The sequence below is a fragment of the Callospermophilus lateralis genome, chromosome 1 (genome assembly GCF_048772815.1).
Source record: "Callospermophilus lateralis isolate mCalLat2 chromosome 1, mCalLat2.hap1, whole genome shotgun sequence".
NCBI classification, from domain to species: Eukaryota; Metazoa; Chordata; class Mammalia; order Rodentia; family Sciuridae; genus Callospermophilus; species Callospermophilus lateralis.
The window spans coordinates 84982313-85003168 of record NC_135305.1 but is presented as its reverse complement, the minus strand read 5'-3'; the positions used below and the strand labels follow the sequence as shown (position 1 = coordinate 85003168).

The window sequence follows — 20856 nt, the reverse complement described above, 5'->3', positions numbered from 1 at the left end:
TGAGCATTCTCTTTGAGCACTGGGGGACCAACTGGTGGGGCTCCAAGGTAGGGCTGTCAAGCACTTTACATTCTGGAGCACTGAAACTTCCTCTCCCCAAGCTCTGGTTAGAGAGCAATGAACAGGAATGCCTGGCTCAACGTGCCCACAAATCCAGCCATAGCCTTGCATTCATAAATCCCCTGGGAAAGTTCCCAAACCTTTGTGCATAAACAATCATAGCGGCAAAGCCAGGAAGAAGGTGACTTTTCTGCTAGTGGTTGTGATTCAGTGGGACTGGTACTGCATCATCTGCAGTGAATCAACCTGAGAGTCACACCAAACACAACTACTTTTCTTCTTTGGGGAGATGGCTGCTTGTAACATAAAGCAAGCCACAGAAAAAGACTGCTCCCGGCACCAGCGCAGGCCAGAATCGGTCAGTACTGAAGTCAACTTTCAAAGTTTTCATATAACAGATGGTGTATTCTGCACACAACTCAGATCTCAGGGACGCCTGTGGCTGCAGCCACACCAAATCCAAAAGGTGAAGTTCTCACTTCAGAGAGAAGATGGGAGTACCCTCAGTGCCAACAAATGAAGCCCAAGCCAGCCCGTGGGACATTCCCCCTTCTCGCTCTAGAACAAATACAATGACGCACTTGTGCCTTCTAGTTGAAGACCAAAATGTCATCTTACACTCTGGTTGCATCTTGCCAGTCATGAATTTATTCAGAAAAGACATGCTTAGAGGAGATGCTGAGAGTAAAATCCTTTTGAAATTTCACTTCACTCAAGAGCCGGAAAAGACATCAGGACCCATCAGATAGATTAGAGTCGCAGGCACTAACAGACTGAGTGATAGCCCTTAAGACTCCAGGAAGCAAAGAAGAAAAGGAAAACCAGTGAGGTGAAGCCTGCATCAGGTGACCCACTGAGCAGGAAGAAGGTGTCACAATGCTTGCCTACCCAAGGGACTCACTCTGACCTGAGCTTTAACCCTGCCAACCTGTAAGCCCCTCTGGTTGGCCAGAATAGCCCGTCCTAAAAAGTGAGGACTGCGGACACAGGTAATTCAGGGGAGGAAATCCACCCTTTTGCTATCAATTTTCCTAGGTTTTTGGACTTTGGTGGGAGATGGGTGAAGAACCAGGAAAGTGTCCTACGCGGCTCTGATAGGAAAGTCAGCGATTGCACCACAGGTTGGAGTTGAAGGTCAACGTGCTAGAAATATGGACAGGAGGAATGCCCGGAATTCCAGTTCCTGGCCTCAGACTTATCAGTATGGAAATAACTTAACAACGCACAAATGTTAAGCAAGGTTCCCAGAGTAAATCATTCCCATTCCTGCCCCTACCCACATTTAACGTTCACCTGGATTTATGAGATGATGGCGGCACAGACGATTTCTTGCAACTATTATACCATTTTCCTTTCCTCTTTTTACAATGTCAGTTTCTTCTCGCGTCTCTGTGAGGGGCCCAGGTAAGTAACCTTGTGACAGATGCTCCCAGAGCCCAATTTTTGGTCTGATTTTTCAAATGTGAGTGCTGTTTTTCTGCCTGGAACGGAAGCTTCATCTCTTAGTCATTTTATTTGAATCTGGCCCAGAAAGCAGATCTGTTTTCCTGCTTGCCTTGGGGAGCACTGATGCAAGGCCCGTGGAGAACAGCAGGAGCTTCCTCTGCCTATGCAGAGGCCTCCTGTGCCCAGGTATGCAGCTTCCTCTGTGGGCCTGTCTGGTGTGTTGGAAATCCTGAATTACTCACAGCTGGGGAAATTGGTTCCTTCAGAGGAGAGTGTCCATTTGATGGTGTGATTCCATTTGGGTTAATACCTTGAAATCCTTTTCTGGCTTGCCTGCCTCCAGATAGGTAAGAAGGGATTTAAACAAGCTGAGGACCCAACCCAGCCTGGAATAGAAAGATCACCTTGATGAGAACATCTCCTGCTGGGAAAAGCGGCCTTTTTCATAGCCCCTAAAGCCAAGCTTCATAATTGCTTTAGTGAGGATCATTCCAGCCAAATAATTCAATTGCACTAATTTTCAGCTACAGTCAGGCCGCCTGATGGGAAGGCAGGGTAGAGCCAGTGAGCAGGCATTGCAGGCTGCTCTGAGCTGACCATGTTGCCTGTGGAGCTCCTGGGTTCTGCTGAGTTTTGGGCTACTTTTTTTTTCCCCCTGGTCACTTTTTTTTAGCCAACCCCTGACCTTTGATCTTTAAAGATATGTTTCATGAATAGAATGTTCTAGAAACAGGACCTGGGTGACCACATGATGATGTAGTATGTAGTAAAATACAGCAGATGCTATGTTGATCAAGCTTCCAGTGCACGTCCCGCACCGACCCCTCTACCTTTTAACAATGGGCTTTCCACTGAACCACAAGAGAGAAAGGAAAAGCAGCTTCAAGGAAAAAAGTTGTATTTTGTTGTTTTTGTTACTTTTCAACATTTTAGTGGGTTTCTTTCTTTTTGATTAAAATGCATCCTATTTGACAATAATGCTAGGTCTTGAAAGTTACCCTAAAGACCAAGTATCTTGGCCGGGCGTGGTGGCACAGGCCTGTAATCCCAGCGGCCCAGGAGGCTGAGGCAGGAGGATCAGGAGTTCAAAGCCAGCCTCAGCAAAAGCAAAAGGCACTGAGCAACTCAGTGAGACCCTGTCTCTAAATAAAATACGAAATAGGGCTGGGGATGTGGCTCAGTGGTTGAGTGTCCCTGAGTTCAATTCACAGTATCTTACCACCACCAAAAATAAGACCAAGTATTTTTCTTGAACCCTTCAGCAATAACCCCAGCAGGAAGTGGTGATGACTGAGCATGAGGTAACAAAAATGGAAAATAAAGGGAAGATCTGTGGCCTCTTTCCTGAGCACATGAAGGCAAGAAAAGGGGGGTGGCAGAGCAAAGTTGAGTCCTGAGAATGTAAAATCTGCCTCTGACAATACCAATGGGACTCAGACATGGTGGGGTCTGTGGGCATAGCCCTCCAAGCAGCTTTGTCAGGAACAGCAGTGTGTATTCAAGGAGGAACACCAGTCCAGTGCTACTGGAGGTTGAGGTTAATATCTGGGTCCAAGGCGGGGGCTAAGTGTAAAAAGGAATTGTCTGGGTGGAGTTCAGTGTTAAGCTGCCAGAATTGCCGGTTTTCTATAGAGAAAGTGTAAATAGAAACCACCTGAGACTGAATACGTCCAAAAAACAAGGAGGCAGAGATGGGACCTTCACAGAGGTAGGAGAAAAGCCAGAGCGGGTCATGCATACCACCCACCCACTCTCCTCTCTCTCCTGTGTTTCTTTGTTTTTCAAATGGGGGAAAGATTACTAGTATAACTGTAATATTCTCAGTTAATTAAGGGGACCAAAATCAAATTATCATTAATAACATGTTTAAAATGTCCTATGTGGACCTGAATATGCTTCATGAATATGTAAATGCTTTGGCATTCCCATACCCAGTCATAAGTGAGCAGGAAACACTGATGCAAGCCAAGGAGAGATTCCCAAATGAATGACCACATTTCTCTAGCAATTATTATGGTATCTATTAGACTGGATCCAAACCCTCTCCCCATCTCTTCTACTCTGTAGCATCAAGTAGAGACGGGAGTCAATTGAGGGGCACCTCAGGGGAGAACCCCCATCACTGGGCACAGGAATGCACAAACTTTTCAATTCTGACCAAAGCCTCTGGAAACTTTGGATCAGTTCTCAAAAGGACATCCAGTAGAGACCTCCCTCTATCTCACCACAGTATCTTCCATATGATAGAAAATATAAATAAAGCATGGGATAAATAATTTAAACAATTCATACTAAACTCAGAGAACAAGCAAACCTGCCACAGGTGAGGAGATATTCATCTACGGTTACTGCTACCATGACCTTCCCCTTTTGATTTGCCTTATAAAGCTGGCTTGAAGGCAGAGCTTCAAACTTCCAAACTTAGGCCTAGAAGGGAAGTCCTCAGTCTCAGGAGGTAAGATAATTCTTTACTGTGAAAGTCAGTTGGTAATGATTCATCTGTTAAGGTCCAAATTATCCAAATATACAACTCTCAGAGGGAGATGATAAACCAATACCTGGTATCCACTTCATCAGTCTTCCTTCAAGCTGTGGGCACAAACTCATTTAATATCAAGGGGTCACTCTTTGAAAGATGATACAGTATGCATTTTGCAGCTTTAGGAAACCCTGATCTTCCACCCCAAACAAACAAATAAAAAGTCCTGTGAGGTTTTTTTTATTGTCCACTCTATTTTAAAGTCAAGGTAGAACTTAAGATCACACCCTAGTTCACCCACATATGTGGCAGTGGATAACTGTCTTTAATAATCCCTGGTAGGATTGTACTCATTATTTCTAAATCCCAGTGACCTAAAACATATGAAATAGCTTCCCGTTTATCCACTGGTTTAGTCATTCCCCTGAGTAGGATGCAAAGATCAAGCCAGATTCTCTTTCAACATCAAATTCCACCTAAGATGAGGGCATAATTCTAACCAATGAGGAGGAAGTTGAATGCTATTCACATGTACAGTGTGCTGAAATGGGAGGATAAGAAGAATCCTTCAAACACAAGACGTGGGTATTCCAGCCAGTGGGGTGGGAAAGAAATAGGTTGTCATCTCCAATATCATCGACAAGGGGTGTTTCCTTTCAGTCATGCTGATAAAAAAATGGAAAAGATCAAAAACAGTCTCATCTACTAGGATTAAGCAAACACAGTGACTTCTCAAAACCTGGATAAAACCAAGTTTAAGTTTCAGAATATTCTTTTTCTCTAGAGTTCTGGGGGAGGAAGGGATTGTTTTACACAAGTATCTTAGAAGCAACATGCTAACACAACCGGAAACATGCAGCTGTTGCAAGTTTGCTCAACTTGGCATCTTATTTCCCATCCAGTACCACTCATCCCTGCCCCACAGCATGGCCAGGCTGGCTGGTGGCTCACAGGAGAAAGGCTGGTGAGAAGGCAAAGGGGCTCCCTCTCTGCACCCTCTCTCTCCAAGGAACTGGTGACATCAGGTAACAGGATTTCAAGGTTCAGAATGGAATCAGATTGAACAGCTTACTTTCTGAACCAAGGCTGACCTGGCCAGGCTCTCTTCTGTGACTCCTATGGAGCTGGGATTCAAGATCTTAAGATTGGAGCATGTCCCTTGCTCCCATGTGCTAAACAGCCGACACCCTCTGGGGAAAAGATTGCACTTTTCATCATTTGGGCAGGAATTCTAGAGCATGGAAATGTCCTAATTTGCTATTTCTGCATCAGCATAATGAGTCATATTCAGGTCCTATGGGAGAAGAGCAACACTTAGCACTTATACAGCGTGCTTTTCATCTCAGGTCTTTAACCATGTTAGGCTGTAATGTTATATTTCTCTCAGCAAGACAAAGGAGTTCATTTGTTGTCCCTTCAATTGCCCTTCCTTCCTCACAAACACACAACATCTCTTATATGTTGAAGTTATCTCCTGCTTCCTAGATGTATATTATTCAATCTTTTTTTTTTAAAAAAAAGGTAATTAAATAAAAAAGGCTGATTCACCCTTCTTTTTCTTTTTCTCTTATTAAAATCCTCTGTTTTTCTCTCCTCTAACATGGAACAGAATCAGAACAGATTGTCCACTACGCATTTCCGTAAGAGCCAGGGTTCTCTTCTTGACTTGATTCTTCAAGCTTCACAGTCTTCTGCATCATCTCTGAACACTGAAGAGCACCGAAGTCTCGGTCTTGGAGGATTCTGGAAGATTCTGTCCATCTCTATCTCTATGTTTAGAACTCTCTACTCCCTTTATTTCTGGCCCAGAAAAGTCTTTCCCATTCTTGTGGAATTACTACACCAGCCAGTCTCTCTTCCCCCTGAATTCCAGACTTGTACATCCATCTGCTGATCCACTATCTCCACTTTAGTTTAAAAACAAAACTCCCAATTCTGCCCCGTGCCCAACCTGCTCCTCCCATAGACCACTCCATCCTTCTAGTTGTACAAGCCAAAATTCTGGTTTCATTATTGATTCTACTCTTCCAATTACTCCCCAGTCTAATCCATCCCCAGCAAATCCTGCTGCCTTTATCTTCATAATGCATCCAGAATCTAACAACCCCTCCATCTCTACTGTGGGATAATCTGCTCTCATCTTCAATCTAGATTCTTTTAATATCTCCTTAACTGTTGTCTCTGCCACTGCTCTCCAACAACTTACTTTCAATTCAACAGCCAACGTGATCTTTCTAAAACATTAAGGCAGATCCCATCACTCCTCTGCTTAGAATCGTGCTGTGGCTCCCCATCTCACTTGGAGTAAAAGCCAAAGCCCTTTAAACGACCTGCAAGGCCCTCCTGGATCAAATCTTGGCCTTATCTGCATCTCCCCGCCCCCCCCCCCCAAATAAGCCCCTTTGCAATGCCTACAATATGCAGCACGTCATCCAACCTCAGGATTTTGCACTTATGTTCTCTCAACTCCTAACACTCTTCTCCCCAGCAGGCACCTGGCTCAGCCTTCTCCTCTGCATCTCTGCTTACATGTCCATCAGTGAGAAATGCCCTCTCGGGCTCTCAGCCTCCCAGGGCCCCACCCTGCTGCATATAGCACTTATCACCATCTGAAATGTTAGACAGATTCTTCATTTCTTTACTCTTTGTATTGTTTATCATCTTTATTCAGGGGTATGCTCATCAAATGCCTTGGACAGTGACTGGCATATGGTGGACATCTGAAAATATTTCTTGAAAGAAAAATTAGTGAACAAAGGTATCCTGTGTGTTTCAGGACATGGACTATCCTGAGTTCTTAGCCACAGGCAGGCTGAGATTTGTGATGTCTGCTAGTGAGTTACAACATGCTTTTTTGGGGGGGCGGGGGAGGGGCGGATCTTATTAAAGAGTTATGAGGCTATGAGTTTACATTCACATAAAACTTTGAGGCAATTATGGAATATGTTATCTGCTCTGTGCAACACTGATACAGATATTGGGACTTTTTGACCTGCTGATAGCCTGTCCTTAACATATTGGGATGTTTGGGGCAAAGGGTTTCAGGATAATCTATAGAATGTGTAGAACAGAATTTTCTCCAATCAGCAGTTAGATGGCTTAAACAAGGAAAAATTCTCTATTTTCTCTTTAACAGGATTTTCTTCTAATCCTCCCCATATTTGTGTATAAAGTACTTAGAGATTTCAAACAAGAACGCTTTTAAACAAACTCTCCAGATAAATTAATCCATCTTCCACTTTACAAAAAAAGTGCTCATGAACCAATGCAAGTCTTTTGTTAAAGGGCTCAGAGGCAAAAAAAGAGAAACCAGAAGAACTGGAGATGTCAGATTAAAAGGAAATAACCATCTGAGAGCAGAGAAGAAGGAAAAGAGCAGATAACACTCCAGGGTAGCTAATAAGCTATGTGTTGAATAAGGACTTTGTGTCTCTATTTTTTCAAGAGGCAAAAGAATAAATGAAGTAGTATGTGGAGATGGCAGTGTGCCAGAGATGTCCACACCTGGAGAAATGGTCCAGAGAATAGGTAAAAGGGTATTGTCAGATTGGGGAGTATCCCTCCTACTCTTCATTTCTACACACTCTCCAGTTTCCAAAGAAACGCTATGTAGAATCCACCAACAGTTCATTTGCTGCTGGATGAGTTTTGTGCTTTAGGCCTCCAGAGGATACCCTCTAGTGTAGTGATGGCCACCTGAGCAAACGAGACAAAGGAAGAGGAAGCCTCAACAGCCCAAATGCAGACCAGCTTCTAGTGCATGCAAGTGAGGCTGGGGCATGAAACTGTGGCGTCCTAAGAGGCAAACCACAGGGCATGCTGGCTACAGGATCGCCACCCACAGACCCATCATGAATCATCCCCACAGACTATGAGAAGCATTTAAAAGAAAGAAAACACATAGTTCTACAGTTGCAATAGTCCTTTCTCAATGTTGCTTACCTAATTATTTTAATTTTTTAATGATTTGTACTCCTTCCCAACCCACAAGGCATTTATAGCAACTCACCAAACATGGTTAGCATGAAAATTTTTTTAATTAAAAATCAGGACCAGAGAAAATATGAACTAGAACTGAAAGTCTAGTACACAGAGGAAGTAAAATATGGCTCATCATAGTGTTCTAAAAAGTTCTCCAAGTTAAGCAATAAATTTGGCTTTTTGTTCACCTAGCAGTCAAAGCGAAAAGAGAAACAACCAGTTACACGATTCTCATGTCCAGGAGGAGAAAATATTTCAGTTCTTTGCGGGGAAGCAAATCATTTCCTGGAATTCAGTTCTGCAAGAATTCCTCACACTGGCTTCGTATAGGAAATCATGTATAATGCAATGGAGAATATTGAAAACCACACCCCTACCATGAGCTTCACAAAACCATTCTTGGTGAAATGTCTTTAGGAAAAGCAAGAGCATTAAAACCATTCTACCAGACATGAAGACAACATGGGCCAAGCGGACATCTTTCAATGGCTCAGTTTATCTAAAAAGCCAACTTTGATTATCTCAAGAAATGACCAAACTTAATTCCTCTAACAGTCTTCTACATCAGCGAACCTACCAAATGAACTAAATTGATTATTCAACCAGAGGAAATTTACTAGATGAGACTTTCTATTTGTCCTTTGCTATTTTCATGGCTTTTCAAAATATATTTCCATTGCAATGAGACATAGAATTATACCTTGTATTTTTATCAAGTTAATTTTTTAAAGTGCTCATAACTTTATTATTTGCCAAATAAATAGTACTTATTATATAAGTATTTGCTTTCAAGCAAGAAAAAGGCACTCTATGTCATTTAGCTGGGTAGTGGACGAGAGTGTCAAATATAAATAACAAAGTAAATATAAATAAATAAAATGAATTGAGATTTTGTACCCCTCTTATATTTATATCAATTCTTTTTCTGATTTTTTTCCCCCCTAAAGCTGTATAAACTGAATACAAGCCCTGGCCTATCATGATGTAAGAATGTGACATGAAAAATCTGGTGGAGGGGGATTACTATAATTTCACAGAGAGGAAGATTCAAAGACTTTGAAACACTCAGAGAAATGTCAGTCTTTTAAAATTTCCTCTCCAGTTGGAACAGCTGGAACTTTGGAATTCATGAGTACCTAGCTGGCCCTTCCTTTCAATCATCTTTCACATTTTAACTTTCTGTTCATGGACTGTGTCTAATTTGTTTTTCAGTACGCTGTGGACATTAGTAATGCTCTATGACAGTGACAAGAAAAATACTAAAAAGTATCCTTGTCACCTTTATCTGTGACCCCATCTTCTTTATTTCATCGTGTAAAGTGATTTTATAGTTCTCACACAATGTTATGATAAAAATAGAATATATTCCAAAGGATTTCATAAAGTGAATTTCTTACATTTGTATTTATTTATTTATTCATTTATTTATTTATTTTGAGTTGTAGTTGGACACAATACCTTCATTTATTTATTTATTTTTATGTGGTGCTGAGGATCGAACCCAGGGCCTTGCATGTGCTGCTAAGTGAGTGCTCTACCGCTGAACCATAGCCCCAGCCTGATTTTCTTACATTTTTAAAAGATATGCTTTTTTAAAAAAAAAAAACTGTTTTTTAGCTGTAGATGATCATAATACCTTATTTATTTATTTTTATGTGGTGCTGAGGATTGAGCCCGGGGCCTCACAAGTTTGGCAAGTGCTCTACGGTTGAACCACAACCCTAGCCCAATTTATTACATTAAAAAAAAAAAAAAGTATTTATTTCACCAACAAGAGGTGTTCAATAATCTGACCAGGTAACATAAACAGGAAGTAATTATGAATCTGTGGAAGATTATGAAACACACACAGTTATCAGCTGGGCCCACACCAGATAAACGCCCCTCTCCTGCAGCTGTGATTCAGCTGTTCTCTTACCCTTTGATTCTTGTCTTCTGTGCTCACCACCCACGTAAGGCTGATGCTAAATATTTAGCAAAATAAAACTACTGGTTGAAAATCAAAATAGCGAGTTTATCCACACAGCTTCAAGAATCAGGTAACTTTTTTTTTTTTTGCTTTAATTTAATATTTGATACATTTATTTTCTCATGATTTATCCATGCTTTGGATTCTACCACAATCAGGGACAAACACTTGCAAAGACATGAAGTATTATTTCAAGCAATTCCAATGGACTCTGTGGCGTCGCCTGCTTTCCGTGTGGAGGTTCCTAGCCAGTGTTAGGGAGGCACCTCTCCAGGTATCCTCCTGAGCAAACCTACCCGCTTGCTGCTCTCCTCCTCCTGAGCCTTCCGGAACTCGTGCTCAAAGGAGCAGTCCAGCTCGCTGAAGAGGCCCACCTCCTCGCAGTTCTTCAGGAATCTCGTTGGGGTCGGAGTCTGATCTGAAAACAGAGGCCCAGCGATCATAAATGGGGCTCTTTCTCAAAAGCCAGTGGAAGCCCGAACTAAACCCATGAACACCCTCCCCTCGGCTTACTAAGATGCCTGCCATTCATCCACAACCTCCCAGCCCTTTAAATGAAATGATAGCGGACAAGCAAAGAAAACCATCAGCTCCAAAGTAGGAATACAATGGATGGAAGACTGTGGTATTTGGGGACCCCCTCCATATCTTCCTCTGGACAACTTTACAAGACTTTGCTGCCCTCCGCTTGACTGGAGTTCTTATCACTTGATTATGCATTACAATTGTGTAACTTTGTTCTTTTTTTTATTCTTCTTCTTCTAACTGAAAGAAAATGATTTAGCTAAAATCAGTTCAAAAATCTTCTGTGTTAAGCCTGACTTCAGGGGGGGCAGAAAGAAAAAAAAAAATGAAAGACTTTCTAAAGTTTTACAGCAAATAAAAAGAAACAAATAATCATGTTAGTTCCTTTTTCTTAATGGGAAAAAAAACTTCAGGCAATTCTATCTCATTCTGAGAATCATAGAAGGATGATAAAAGGCTCCAAGTCAAACACATTCAGTTTCCATCATTTAAAAATATCATTATTAATTTTATTTTCCTTTGCTGTAGCCAAAAGAATGTTCTGAGAATGTTCTTTAAAAGGAAAAGAATTTCTTTCATATTCTTGACTTTCTAGAGAGCTTACTACTTAGAAAACTGGGAAGTTGAAATCATGATTTGTGGCATATTTTTGTAGCATTTGCTGTTCATAACGTATTTTCATGTGCATTTTCTGGAATCTAATCTCATAAGATCCTAGGTGGTAGGTAAGGTGGAATTGCACCTTTATAATCACTAAGGACAGTCATCTGCCTACTGAAGTGTACTTGAGTTGACAAGAATAACAATGTGTGAACAGCCTTTGTAAGAAGACATAAAGTTCATGGAGGGAAGGATAGCCACATAATTTTTTTTTCCAAAATGAGGAAAATTGAGACCCAGAGTGATTGAGGGTCTTGCTTCAGTTCTCCTGAATTGAAAATGATGTAAACTGTAAATGATGGCGACACCAGGATTACAACCAAAGCCTCAGTGTTATTTCCATTGTTACATGTGTTTTCTCTACCTAAGCCTATGATGGACACTGCCAGATTGATGGTGGCATTTGTCCACCAGACCTACATGTAGCCTCAGCATCTCCTTCTACATAGTTCTTAAGCCATCACCACCAGGCAACTGATGAGTACCACTAATTTGAAACAAATCTGCCATTCCTACACTCTGTAAATGTCTATATTACAATAAATTAGAACTACATTTACTTCTCTAAATTATGTGAAGTAGTTAATCCCAGTAAATCGGTAAATATCCACAGAGCTTCAAAGACTACTTTAATATCCGTGAAGCAGAAAATGGTTGGATACCTCCACTGAATCAGCTCTTCCTTCCCTATGAGAAAGGGACATTAAAATTCCAAAAGGTTGACTTGGATTCCAGAACAGCAAAATCCCATCTGTATTCTTCCCCATTCTTAACCTGATCTCCAAGATATGAAGCTGTCTTGTTAGTCTGCAGAAAGCCAACCACAGATGATCATAAATTGGGCATTTATGAGATATGGAAAAGATCGGCTTTTGTTGAGAATTATTTTATTAGCACATTAATTAACTTATTAAGATGTATACATATAAATCTATGCATTATATATTTACATATAAAACTATTGCATGCTTATGGAAGTCAAATTAATATTTGTGCAGGACTTTGTAGTTTACGAACATTTTCACCCACATTCTGTAGAATCCTTGAACTTCTATAAAGTAAATAGGGTGAATAATATTTTTAAAATTGAAAAATAAACTTCCTCACAGAAGGTCTCACAACTTGTAGCCATCTCACCACTAAGTTATCACTTACTGTCAGACACAATTCCTTTTCAATCTAAATTCTGTGCTCTTTGCCCTCCGGGGTCCAAAAGGTTCTAATGTATGTGTGTAAAAGACAATTTTGACAATCCAGATACCTATATTTGAAAACAGCATGATTCTGGAAAAGTTACTCATATTTCCTGTCCTTCGTATTTCTTATCTTTCAAAGAAAGTTCTAAAGTTTTCAGATTCTATAAATTCTAAAGTCACCCCTCTAATGGGTTAGCTTCAAAAGTCACTGTCCATAGGCCAAGAAATACTTGACTATTAAAAGGACATCAAATGGGAACATCAGTAATGGTGGGAACTAGTGATAAAGTCAGAAGTAAAGCTTAGATATGCAGTTTTCTGACTAGAAGATGTAAGGCAAATACAGAATAGAAATAAAAGGTGTGTGTGTGTGAGACAGAGAGAGAGACATAATTTTATCATGAATCGGTTAACCTAATATCTCATGGTTTTTCTGAAATAGAACCATTCTTGGAACCATTTATATCCTCCATACAATGGAGCTGCATGATAAGCCTCCCAATTCTCTAGTATCTCACAAGAATATTTCTGAGAAGACACCTCAAAACAGAACTGAAATATGAGGCCACTTGTCATCAATAGAAATTTAGCATACAGGTTTTTGTTCCTCTATGCATCTTTGGTAGAGACTGAGCACTTACAGGCCATGATTCAAGGCAGAGAGAAAATCACCCCAGCAGCCTCCATGAGACTCCTGAACTCTGAGAGGAGTCAGGACATGGTCCATGAAATTAAACGCAGGACAGCAGGTGAGGGGCCAAGCTGAATGCAGCTGAGGGGAGTGTCTCATCTGCTCCAAAGCAAAATTATTCCCAGATACCAGCACACACCTACATACACAAACAAAGGAGTTGGATGGTGGTCCAGGGATTTGGAGGACATTGCCCATCATCTTGGGCCTCTTCAGTAACAGGAAACAAAAGCCGTGGAGTGAGGGTGGGTCATGGGTTGCAAAGACAGCTGCTTCCACCTCCAGAGCAGAAAGCCCAGAAGGCGGTCCTAGGATTGTCACCAAATGTGATTTTCTTTGCTGCGGCATATTAAAAAAAAAAAAAAAAAAGTCCATATCTATATTCACATTTGGTTCTTCCTAATTTTTAATTCATCTTCTTCTTGTGAATGAGCTCTCCTTTCTAGTTACGACAGGAACCAGAAAAGAGAGCTTAGCTTTTAACATATATTAGAATTCAATACAGGATCTGTAGTTGTCTTTGATCTCACCTGGTACCAGTTCCAAGCAAGCCAGGAAATGTGCAAAGGTTCAAAGAGGGGGACAGCTCAATCTATCCACCGCTTAAATAAGGTGGTGGAATTTCTCAGTCCCATGAATACCTATGTGAAATAACTGTTCCTACTGGAACTAGACCTGAAGTTAGTGGTTAAGATCCCATGTTTACAAACCAAAATGTTTGCAAAAGTTATCTTATTGGATCCAAGAGCACACACCAGTGACATCTGGCATCAGTAATTTCTATATGCTGAATAATAATAGCTTATGCTTTTGTAGTGAGTAGTATCTAAGGAGCCTTCATTCAGTAGAGGTAGACAATGCTCCCAGGTCTTACAGAAACTGGTTTCAATAGGAATTCCAAGCTGAGATGATTGCTTAAGGTTTTATGCTCACCTTTTTTTGTTTGTTTGTTTGTTTTAGTTCTTCCATTTCAGCAAGGAATATCTGAATAAGAGAAAGGGATAACTCCGAATCTCAAACTAACCTCAAAGTTAATAACTTTTGAATTTGAACTTCACTTGACTCGAAAGGTTTCATACACCTGTATTGATGCTGCCTAAACACCTGCACATTCTCCCGCTCTCCCAGAGAGTTCGCAAATAGTACACTGGGTTCCCAGGAGACCTGAGCACCTGGTGTAAGAGCCAGCAGAAAACCTTACCCACTTCTCTTCCTATACCTGATGGTCCTGCAGGAGTCCCTTACGAATTGGACAAGAATAATTGGTACCAAATAAAAGAGGATAAAATCCTGGCATTTGCTGCAACATGGATGGAGCTGGAGAACATTATGCAAAGTGAAATAAGTCAGGAATGGAAAATCAAACTCTGCCTGTTCTCTTTTATACGGAGAAGCTGAAAAGTTCAACTCATAGAAGTAGCAAGAAAACATGGGAAGGTCAGGTGGTAAAAAGAATAGTTAACAGGATGGGGGTACAGTTGGATGGAGGGAGTAACTCCTAATGTTCTATAGCACAATAGGATAACTATAGGTGACAACAATTTGTTGTGTATCTCCAAAGAGCTAGTAGAGAGGACTTTGAATGATTCCAACACAAATAAGTGAGACATGTCTGATATGATGGACATGTCAGTTACCCTAATCTGATCATCACATGTACTACAAGAATTGAAATATCACACTATAATCCATAAATATGTAAGATTATTATGTGTCAATTAAAAACAAAAAGTTAATTTTCAAAAAGATAAGCATTACAAGGGATTTTAAGATGGGCATGGTGGCACATGCCTATAATCCCAGTAGCTCTGGAAGCTGAGACAGAAGGATCGCGAGTTCAAAACCAGCCTCAGCAACAGTGAGGCACTAAGCAAATCAGTGAGACCCTATCTCTAAATAAAATACAAAATAGGGCTGAGGGTGTGGCTTATAGTTGAGTGCCCCTCAGTTCAATCCCCAGTACATTCCCCACCCCCTGCAAAAAAAAAAAACAGAATTTAAAAAATGTCTTTGTAAAGTTTGTCATATTCCAGTATTTGGTTTCCTTGCTGGGTCTATTTCTTGAAACACAAATAGAAATGTCTTTTCTTAGAAGCTCTGGTACTGGAATAGCTAAGGAAAGAACACTTGCCATGTTGACAGCCTACTTGTGTATCTATCCAGAAGGGGGCCACAAACCTGGCTTTATGATTTAGAAATTCACCCACCAGGTACAGGGTAGGAAATTCTGCACCTTCATCTTGTGTGTGTGTGTGTGTGTGTGTGTGTGTGTGTGTGTTTCCATTTCAGCAAGGAATATCTCAGTAAGAGAAAGGGATAACTCCAAATCTCAAACTATGCCTGAAAGTTAATAACTTTTGACACATTATCAGTGGGACAGACAACACATATATGGCTAAAATTACTTTAAAAAAGAAAGAAAGCAGCTCTCAAAGATTCCCATCAGCTCATAGTAGCTCTGGAAGCTCCAAAGTAAAATTATGGGAAAAGGACATTAAAATTTTTACTACTTAGAAAACTGGAGAATTTGAAGTCATGATTTGTGTCATATTTTTGTAGCATTTGCTTTAAGAGAAAGGGATAATTCCGAATCTCAAACTATGCCTGGAAGTTAATAACTTTCAGTTATCAACTGCTTCCGCCTAGCAAGTATAATTATTATAATATAGTATAGTATGAGGCTAAATTCTGAAACCTGATTTTTTAAAAAAGTTTGATCTACTCTACATTTAATAAAAATCACTACTTATTTGGTTTCAGAACTACATTTGAGTTATATTTTCTGTTTCCTTTTCTTCATAATAATAAAGGCAAGATAGCAAGTCATCAATTTAGTGGGGGGAAACACAGTAGAAGGAACCCCATCATATACTAGAGAAGAATGTTAACTTTCTAAGCAAAATTTTCTTTCTTATTGGTCTGATGGTCTCAACTATGGTATTACTGAAGAACTATGCCAAGTAATTTTATGTCTTTTGATATTTAATTAATAGCGGCTAGATATAGTACAAAATTCTCACTAATTCAGACCAATTATAATAAAGGCCAGTTTGCGTTCATGACCATTCTAATTACAGGATAGTTTCAAGGCATTTTTATTATTTACATGACGCAGCTTTGATCAACAAAATATGGTTAAATGGAACTCCTCAAGAGAGTGGCTCAAATCAATAGTGAAAAGAATTGGAACAACTTTAGTAAATTTATTAAGAGTTATTGTTCTCAGAAAAGACTGATGTTAAATTTAAAAAAAATCTTAGGTACTTTTATATTGTTTTTAAAGTTATATTTATCTCTGTAAATTTTTAGCAAATATCTTTTAAAGAGTATTTTAAATATTTAGTTCCTATCTGAATTTTAATCAATTCCTAAGCAAGATAGTTGATATTAGATGAATTTTTAAACACATAATCCTTTGTAAGTGCTCTTAATCAGTAAAAATTTAGAGAATTCCACAGAAATTTAGAAAGGCTTCTTCTTTGAGATAAATCTGCCTTTTACTGAAAGTGAATGTACAAAGGAAGCAATGGGATTCTGTCAATAAAACTGATATCACCACTACCCTGCATCTATCCCATGAGCCAATGCTACCATGAGGCAAACCAAAGTGATATGCTTTTAAACAATAGCTGTGTGGTACTTAAAAACCACCCTGGCTAGGGTGATCCAGTGGAGAGATTCTCACACACACACACACACACACACACACACACACACAGATTCTTGAATTGTAAACTGGAATCATTTATTGTGAACAATAAATGCCCTTACAAGTACTTTCGAGTCAGAAAATACATGGAGGGCTGGGGCTATAGCTTAGTTCAAGAGCACTTACCCAGCATGTGTGAGGCACTGGGTTCAATCCTCAGCACCACATAAAAATAAATAAATAAAATAAAGGTATTGTGTCCATCTAAAACTAAAAATGTTGAAGGAAGGAAGGAAGGAAGGAAGGAAAGAAGGGAAAAAAATAAAAGAAAATGCACAGAGAAGGGCATTTCCTGTGGCACATGCCCACATGTAATCCAGGCCTACTGTCAGCCATGAGCTACCTGGTAAGTTCCAATAGCAGTGAAGCCAGGATTTCAATTTACTTTAGAGAGGCTGAGCTGGTAAGGATTATTAACCCAAGATATCATGCTCACCAAGTGAACCAAGGGACCCAATGCAAGATCTGCCCTGAACAGTGGAAGCTAAAGCTAAAGTTTTCCTCTTAGTTCCTAATTGCCTGAGTTCTCCTACAGTCTTTGTCAAGAGGGACTAGTTTCCAAGAGCAACTGTAGGCCAATTTTTCATATATAAAAAAAATGTTGCAAAGCAAGGCCTCCAATGTAGTCAGGTGAATTATTCAAAATTCTATGTTGCTTGACCAGTTAGAAACATGAATAAAAACGGACAACTCCCATAAAGGCCAACAGTCAACTGCATTCTATTAGCCACAATAGATGAGGCAATCTGGTTGGAAAATAACTCTTTCTTTATTGCAATGCTAATGTGTCAGAATCTCCTCCTAAAGACTTTTGACTCTTTGCTCCATTTGAAGACTATTGAATAATATAAAAAAAAAGCTGTTCACAACTCAACAAGGACCTAAGTAACTTAAATTAAAAGGACTGGAGAAATAGCTAAGTAGTAACATGACCCAGGCTTAATCTCCAGTACAATTTTAAAAAAGTATATAAAAATATATTCATATATTTATATCCAAACAAATCAAAAACCAAAATATGTTCTTAGTACGTCTCAACAAATCTAAGTACATAGTAAGAAAATCATAGACACATATGGTCTTTGGACAAACTACTTATTCTCTCCATCTTACTTCCTCATATGGAAAAAAAATGTGCTGAGGATTAAATAATGGGTGTATGTAAAGTGCAGGGCACAATTACAGGCATAAGGTACAACTATAAATGGCAGTCATTATAGTTATCATACTGCCCTTGGTACAAGCCACCTCCATCACCCTCTGTTCCATAAAGGTGCAAATGATTTAAACATTGAGAAGTAACTATATACCTTTACTGTCAGTGGAATTGTCAAGAAGAGGAGGTAAGTATGGGTTCATGGGCTCATGGTGTGTGTGTGTGTGTGTGTGTGTGTGTGTGTGTGTGTGTGAGAGAGAGAGAGAGAGAGAGAGAGAGAGTAATATTTGAGTAATATTTATTATTTATTCCCTCAATCCCTTTTAAAAAAAAATCCCAGTTCATTCTAAAAAGAATTTGGAGTTACATATGGCACCTTCCCTCTGGTTCCCCCCTTAAAATGCCCATGAATTATTAATAGGGTTTATAGCAAAGGGCCATGACCAATGGATTTGGGCTGTTGGGGTGATCATGACTAGTCTCTTGGAGACAAATGCTCCACTTCATTAAATCATATTCTCACTTTCTCCATGGTGAGAATTAGCTTTAGAGCCTGGAACTAGAGATGGGCCCTAATTCTAGACCTAGCCTGGGGACAGAGTTGGGCTCTGAAGGATGCTATCATCACTTACGCCAGATGGTAAGTGCTAAGAAATTGGGAAGGAAAATGGCAGGAAGAAAGAGTCTTTGGACTCTCCTGTGTGTGCCAGCTTAAGAGACAGCCAGCTGTACCACATCTGGTCCTGCAGGGCTGCTACATCCAATCTCACTATATGCAGAAGTCAGGGAGAAAGGAACCCTGATTTCAGTGCTGCACATCAGATCTTTGCACAAATGCAGAGAGATTTTCTTGATCACCAGATTGAGGTGGCTTGCTGGCCACTTGCTGTCACATTGTCAAGCTTTGTCTTCATGGCACGTGTCACTAGTAACATCTCCTTATTCATTTATCTGGGTTGTCTTGTGGTCGTTTATTGTCTCTCTTCTTCCACATTCTACTACTGTGTGTTCCATGATAAGAGGGATCTTAGGTATCTTGTCCAGTGCAGTACGCTCATGGTGACCTCTGTGGGCTCTCAATAAATATTTGTTGAATAGTACATAGACGTGATAGAGGTGCAACTTCAGCTCCTCTCTCCGCTCCTGGGCTGGTGCCTGCCCCAACTTCCCTCCAAGGACAGATCCATTTCCTGCAACATTAACAGGCCATGACCTCTGGGAGTGGGATTATTAGGCATTTAAAGGTCTTGTCCCATGTGTCTCTTTCTCAGGCCTCCCACCTGAGATGTTGATTGGGTTTTACCTTTTGGGAAAAGTTCTCAGCACTTTTGAACTTTTTTCCCCTTGCAGTGAAATCAATTACCTTCTAAATCACACACACACACACACATGCACACACATATATCTCTACCCTGAGGGTTGCCCATCTCACTCTCTCCACAGGAAAGATGGAACTCACTGGTCCCAAAACATATGGCAAGAAAGAAGAAAGAGGGGCTGTGTGCTTCAGTCTTTTTTTTTTTTTTACAATTTGCGTTTTCATTTGGAATATAATTTGCTTGTTTAGGTACAAATAAAGTTGCACTTAAGATACTTTGATTCTCATTCTGTTTTTGTTTTCCTGTATAAACCTGATAACCCTGTTTAAAAAAAAAAAAAAAGGTGGAAGTGGGTCAAAATTTGGGAATTCCTGGGTACCTAATTATAGTACCATTAAAATGAACTCAAACATCATCATCTTAATTTCTATACTGAAATTTGACCATGGTTTTCAAATTGATGGATCTGTCACGTAACAGCTCGTAATTTTGCAACTTATGTGAGGAAATACATTGTCCTCTTCAGAGTCCTATTTCAAATCTGGCACTTAAAACCCTCAAGAGCACAACTTCCCTCACCATGACATTTCCTCTCATCAGAAGTTTTTAAACTACAGTTGAAGGGAAGGATACAGAACCATCATATCAGGATGCTGGCACTATATCATGCAGACCAATTCAAAAGGATAGGACCAAGGTAGGAAGGGTTGTCCAAGCCTTTGCCTCCTGAACTCAACACCACCATCCCCATTTGTGTCCTTACTCTGTCCCTTTAGAATAAGAAGTTTGTTTATTGTCTAGCCAGAAGAACAGACTCATTTCGATAAAATATCATGGCTTCTGCTTTTTCTATCCTACCCTGTGATAATTATTACTGATAAATATTACTGGTAAAGATCAGTGACAGTCATTTTTGAGTAGCAAACTCTACTTGGAATAAATAAAATGGTAAAATGGGTCTTCCAATAAATCTATGAAAGTATTTCAGATCTTTGGAAACTTCTCTTTGCTTTCTTCTTCTTTCTTTTGAGTGGGGGCAATGCTAGGAATTAATTCAGAGCCTCATGCATGCTAGGCAAATGCTCTACCATTGAGCTACACATCCAGCCTTGGAAACTTATTCTTGAATGCTATATCTATGACATTTTAACACCCTCACTAACTGCGACACTTGTAACTAATGAAAGTTAAAGTGATGTTCAAGATGAAGGTCAACAAAATGGCAAATGTAGTAGCCATAAATATGCCTACTACATTTTACCAATTCATCTGAAATGCAATTTTATGTAATTGAGTATTGCTTGGGAAAAATAGGGTCCAAGAGGGTCTTTAAAGTTTTGCTGTGCTATTCATTTGAGGTTTGATTTTTATTCTTGATTTTACATTTTAAGCTATATAAAACCATTCGTTTTCACTCATCTATTCATAAGACAGGGCTTGAAGTAAATACATTTTAATGAATGTGTTTTTAATAAAAGTAGATTCAAAAGTTTTTGATAAATTGAAATTCAAAATAGATACAGACAAATAAACCCGACGGTCAAATTTGCAATGACAATCTAGTATGTTAAAACTATCATTATGAAAAATGAAGTTTGAGATAAGTAAACACTGAAGTATTTCCTAGGGAAAAAATAGCAAAGTAAAACTCCCAAGTAGACAGTC

At 39.7% G+C, this 20856-nt stretch overlaps 1 protein-coding gene across 2 annotated transcripts in view; it reads right to left on the bottom strand.

The window, feature by feature from the left end:
• Window positions 1-20856, bottom strand: part of Creb5 (cAMP responsive element binding protein 5) — a 322169-nt gene that overhangs the window by 292795 nt on the left and 8518 nt on the right. For both annotated transcript variants that reach the window (XM_076835867.2, XM_077106107.1), the window contains exon 3: window positions 10232-10353. In XM_076835867.2, coding sequence (XP_076691982.1) covers window positions 10232-10353 — 122 coding nt within the window. The remainder of the gene's footprint in view (window positions 1-10231; window positions 10354-20856) is intronic.